Source organism: Nicotiana tabacum, chromosome 13, assembly GCF_000715075.1.
Source record: "Nicotiana tabacum cultivar K326 chromosome 13, ASM71507v2, whole genome shotgun sequence".
Lineage (NCBI taxonomy): Eukaryota > Viridiplantae > Streptophyta > Magnoliopsida > Solanales > Solanaceae > Nicotiana > Nicotiana tabacum.
The window spans coordinates 29,474,296-29,480,091 of NC_134092.1; the positions used below are offsets into that span (position 1 = coordinate 29,474,296).

General features: G+C 38.1%; 1 protein-coding gene across 1 annotated transcript; it reads left to right on the forward strand.

The window, feature by feature from the left end:
* The first annotated feature begins 3,815 nt into the window (after positions 1-3,815).
* On the forward strand, positions 3,816-5,430 carry LOC107804443 (10 kDa chaperonin, mitochondrial). Its single transcript, XM_016628338.2, has 3 exons — positions 3,816-4,009; positions 4,929-5,068; positions 5,157-5,430. Exons 1-3 carry the CDS (start codon positions 3,905-3,907, stop codon positions 5,203-5,205), a joined length of 294 nt encoding a protein of 97 aa, XP_016483824.1. The 5' UTR covers positions 3,816-3,904; the 3' UTR covers positions 5,206-5,430.
* The last annotated feature ends 366 nt before the right edge of the window (positions 5,431-5,796 follow it).

Sequence of the window (5,796 nt, forward strand, 5' to 3'; positions counted from 1 at the left end):
ATGCCTCTTGAGACTTTCGCCCTACACCATTGCCCCAGGGTTCGCCCCGAAAATGCCTTTTAAAATACTAATATCAACTAACGGTGGTATTTCAAGGCGAAAAGGGTTTAATTTATTATTGTACTATCCCAAATTGAGCAACTTTGCCTTCAGTTCAACTTTTGATCTACTAATATTACCCTCGCTTTTTAAAAAAAGTTTCAATTTGCCCTTGATCTTAACTGAGCTCCAACTTGAGGTTAATTTCAAACTATAGCCAAAAGTTGAGGATAAATACTTTTTAAATCTCAATTTTTTTTTATATGTGTAATCCGTTCATGTTGTAACTGCATTAGTGACAAGCGCAAATACAAGATAATTTGCAAGTAATAAAAATATTAATGAACTAAAAGTGCACGAAAGCAAGTTTCGAGCAATACAACAACAACAACATACCCAGTATTATCCCACACCGTAGGGTTTGGGGAGGGTAGTATGTACGCAGACCTTATCCCTACCTTGTGAGGATATGGATGTTGTTTCCAATTGACCATCGACTCAGGAAAGTATAAGCACTACATTAATAAAAATATAGACAAGAAGGGACAATACCAAAAAGCCATATAAAAGCAGAATAAAAACAACAAGATAGTAAGGCGATCAACAATGAAAGAAAATAACATAAACATATTACCAACACAAAGCGAGACTGCGTACCAATATTACTATTATGAACACTCTAGACTACCTAATCTACTACCCTAATTCTCGACCTCCATACCTTCCTATCAAGGGTCATGTCCTCGGTCAGCTGAAGTTGCGCTATGTCTTGCCTAATCACCTCTCCCTACCTTTTCTTTGGCCTACCTCTACCTCTCCGTAGGCCCTCCAATGTCAATCTCTCACACCTCCTCACCGGGGAGTCTGTGCTCCCCCTCCTCTCATGACCAAACAACATAAGCCGCGCTTCCCACATCTTGTCTTCAATAGGGGTCACGCCCACCTTGTCGCGAATAACCTCATTTCCGATCCTATCTAACCTGGTGTGCCCGCACATCCATCTCAACATCCTCATCTCTGCTACCTTCATCTTCTGGACATAAGCGATCTTGACTGGACAACACTCAGGCCCATACAACATCATTGGTCTGACCACTACTCTGTAGAACTTACCCTTAAGTTTCGGTGGCACCTTCTTGTCACACAAAAAAACGGAAGTGAGTCTCCATTTCATCCATCCCTCCCCAATACGATGTGTGACATCTTCATCAATCTCCCCATCTCCCTGAATAATCAACCTAAGGTACTTAAAAGTCCCTATCCTAGGGTTGACTTGCGAGTCCAGCCTCACCTCCCCTTCCCCTCCTTGAGTCTTGCAACTGAACTTACACTCCAAGTATTCTGTCTTGGTCCTACTCAACTTGAAACCTTTAGATTCTAGGGTCTGCCTCCATACCTCTAATTGCGCATTCGCACCGTCTCGCATCTCGCCAATCAACACAATATAATCTGCAAATAGCATGCACCACGACACCTCCCCTTGGATGTGGCGCGTCAGTATGTCCATCACCAGAGCAAACAAAAAAGGGCTGAGTGCTGACCCCTAATGCGACCCCCATCATAATCGAAAAATGGTCCGAGTCCCCACCCACCGTCCTCACTTGGGTCTTTACTCCATAATACATGTCCTTAATCAACCTAACGTAGGCAATGGGTACACCTCTAGCCTCCAAACATCTCCACAAAACCTCTCTCGGAACTTTACCGTACTCCTTTTCTAAGTTGATGAACACCATATGCAAGTCCTTCTTTTTCTCCTCATACTGCTCTATCAATTTCCTAACAAGGTGGATAGCTTCTGTAGTCGAACGCACTGGCATAAACCCAAACTGGTTCTCGAAAATAGACACACTCCTCTTCACCCTTAGCTTTACCACTCGCTCCCAGACTTTCATAGTATGGCTAAGAAGCTTGATACCCCGATAGTTATTGCAATTTTGGATATCACCCTTGTTCTTGTATACAGAAACCATCATAATCTACCTCCACTCTTCGGGAATCTTCTTCGTTCTAAAAATGACATTAAATATCCTAGTGAGTCACTCCAAGTCCGCCTTACCTGCACTCTTCCAAAACTCTACCGGAATTTCATCTGGCCAGGTTGCTTTACCCCTACTCACCTTATGCATAGCCCCCTCAATTTCATCAACTCTAATCTACCTACAATACCCAAAGTCACAACGACTCCCGGAGAGTTCCAAATCACCAACAATTTTCGAGCAATACAAGACAAATTTGGACACTTTCCCATTAAATTTTATCCTCCACAAAATGATCAATTTAAAATAATATAAAGCAAGTTCTGACATTTTCCCATTATATGGCTAGAAGATATAATTTATACCGACTATTCTTTTTTAGAGTGGCTATACAGTATAATTTTTTCTTACGTTTTATCATCTCACATCTTACAACAAAACCCAATATCAATATCATACAGTAATACACTGAGCTAAATAGGGGAGTTTTTAAAAAATGACTATTGCTTGGAGGCTTATTGCAAAGCGTAGCTATAATTTAGCTAATTATATTTTGTAGCTACTAATTGCTTGTCATAGGATGTATGTTGTTGTATTCAATTTGTTTGTATTCACTGTATTGAATTCAGATGTATTTGTTCTTATATATTTTATATTGTATTGAATTCATTTGTATTCAAACAACAAAAAATTAAGAAATAAGGTGTATGTCGTTGTATTCAATTTGGTTGTATACACTGTATTCAATTCGGCTATATTTATTCTTAACTATTTTACATTATATTCAATTTCACTCTATTCAATTCAGCTGTATTTAAACAATAAAAAATCAAAGTTACAATGATATTCGACATTATTCAATTCACTGTGTTCATTCGTAGCTACTTTTACACTCCATTCAATTTACTGTATTTAATTCTCTTGTACTTAAACAACAAAAAATCAAAAAATACTGGCATCTGCCTAAAAAAACACCTTCGGAATACATAAATATAAGCAAAAATACAAAAAAAATAAAATTGTATTTGCATTGAAACATACAGAATACACTCAAATTTGAGTGTGTATGTACATAATACAATATATTTGTATCATTATATATATGCGACTCAATAGCAAAGAAGAAAAGAAAGTTCGCCGGAGATGGAGTCTTCTGACCAAGCAAAACACAATATATATTGTATTAAAACTAAAAATGGTAACGAACAAAAATTCGGCCAGATTTGAGAATACACTATCACATTATATCTATCAAAATCCAGTTAGATATGAGAATGAGGCTTCGAGGCTTTTCGTCACCAGAGACAAACGAAAATCCGACAAGATCTAAGAGTATACTAATTCGAAAATCCGACCAGATGTGAGAGATCCTTCACTGTAGCCAAACATTAGCCAGCGATGACCGTTCACTGGAGAGGACAAAGCTTTGCCGGCGTAGCAGCAGAGACGAACGAGATCGGTGGAGCAGCGATGACGGATCAACGGTGACTGATCAGCGGCGACATACGAGATTGAATCTTTTGGGAAGCAATGAAAAAAAGGCGCTTGTGTGTAGTTGAGATAGGATTTGAAAGAAGGTATTTGCTATAAAACTCAAAAAGTAGCTATGTATTATAATTACTTTAATTTAAAGTGTATGTATTTATGATAAATATAGTGTATAACTTAGTTATGGGGTGTAAATTTCCCAACTATATAGAAACTGGGCCAGGCAAGGCCCAATATCAGAAATACGGTTCTGCTAAACCCAGTCCATTTGGAAATACCCTGTTAAAACCCTAAACCCCAAGGAGGAGACTAGAACCTTCTACTCAATTCGTGAACCCTTTTCGCATATAAACCTTTGGTCTGCTCTTTCACCACCACACAAAAAAACAAAAGCAGAAATGGCGAAGCGTTTGCTCCCAACACTCAACAGGGTTTTGATCGAGAAAATCACCGCCCCTGCTAAAACTAATGCCGGTATTCTTCTCCCTGAGAAATCCTCTAAGGTGAGTCACTTTTTCAGAAAACATATAGTTAGAGACACTTCTAATTTGTTGAGTAATCGAATGATTACTTCGCTCTGTGTGTTATTATACTATTGAATATTCATCATTGCTTTATTATTGCTACCGTTTTCCATTTTTGGGGACATAATTTGGTTGTCGGTTCTATAGGTAGAATAAATTTAAGATTAGAGAACATTTAGTTTTGAAAATTTCTGATTTGCAAGTGTTCGAACGAAATGGGTTCGAATAGGGAAAAGAGTAAAATTAGGGTTCACATAGCATAGCCAAGAACTCAACTAGTTTGGTTTGGGATTGGGGATATTCTGGGGGTATTGTGTGTTATTTAAGTGTTAAATTTGGAGAACCTGTAAAGTGTCTTGAGGCATTTGACTGAAATGGATCCAAATTAACGGAACTGGTGTTTTTAAAAGTGGAAGATGCAAAGAGGCTCAAGGCCTGGGGCTTGAAGCGAAAAGTGAGAAGTGTAGAGCTCACAATTTATGACATTAAGAGATGCTAAACATATGTAGATTCAGTATTATAACGGATACTTTCAGTATCCAATATACATAATGCCTATGTTAATTCAACTCCTTGAAGTTGTGATACAGTATTATGTATCAATTGCGATTAAAGAACTAATTTCAATATCCAATAAATGATAATGCCCATATTAATTCAACTCCTCAAAGTTGTGATTAAGAGAACTGACTGCATCTCGTCAAGATCAGTATGTGCTTCATTAGTTGAAGCACATGGCTTCAGAAGTACTCGTTTTGCATTTTAATAACAGTGGCCGAACAAATACAGGGGATATATTTGATTGATACATAGTTGATTGGTGATCAATCTGTTACTAGTGTTCTATTGTTTTGAATTTTACCTAAAGTTGGGATATGTTGGTGTTTGTGAATTTCAGCTGAATTCCGGTAAAGTGGTGGCTGTTGGGCCAGGGCTGCGTGACAAGGCAGGAAACTTGATTCCCACTGCTGTCAAGGAGGGTGACACTGTCTTGTTGCCTGAGTATGGTGGTACACAAGTCAAGTTGGGGGAGAAAGAGTGAGTGTACTTTGTTACTTGACCTTGAATTGCTGTTAAGTTTTCAATTTCGTTGATTTTCTTAACATTCTTGATGATTTTCTGGCAGGTTTCATTTGTACCGGGATGAGGATATTTTGGGGACGCTTCATGACTGAGATCATCTATATATTTGAGTTCATTCAAACCTTGAGGTTAAACTTAAGGGGAAGTGGGGTTTATTTTGGATGAATTTGGTTGAGTATTGGAATTGTTGAATTGTGTTTGATCTCTAATGCAGTAATAGTTGAATAACCTTTGCAATTCTGTTCTTTTAGTATTTAGTGACTCGGAAACTTTTTGTATCTGCAACTGAAAATGATGAATCTCCCAAGTTAGACTGATATTTCTGCTTTTATCTTCTGAATGCAGCTTTAACATAGTTGTCTAGAGAGAGAATCCTCATAAACATTTGCTTACACCTAAGTTGCGCGGCCTTTTTGTCTTTGGTGCCGCACCCGTCTAGACACGGGAGCGTGAGCGGGATACGTCCCAGATTCGGTCAACTAACTTTGCATACTTTGACCTGTGTCCATCGACAAATTTTGGGGGAAATTGAGATTTTGATTTCTCAAAATTAAAAATAAAACAGATTTAAGACATGCGAAATGACATACCTTCAATATTGTAGTACTTGTCTTATATTTTGCTGCTTTGTGTTCAGAAAAATCAAGAATTTAAGGGGTCGTGTTCTGAGCTCGGACTTATAG

Excerpts from the sequence above, each read along its gene's own strand:
- LOC107804443 (XM_016628338.2), top strand. The coding sequence starts at position 3,905 with ATGGCGAAGCGTTTGCTCCCAACACTCAACAGGGTTTTGATCGAGAAA. Across the intron at positions 4,010-4,928 it reads TCCCTGAGAAATCCTCTAAG|CTGAATTCCGGTAAAGTGGT; the intron begins GTGAGTCACTTT and ends TGTGAATTTCAG. Across the intron at positions 5,069-5,156 it reads GTCAAGTTGGGGGAGAAAGA|GTTTCATTTGTACCGGGATG; the intron begins GTGAGTGTACTT and ends ATTTTCTGGCAG.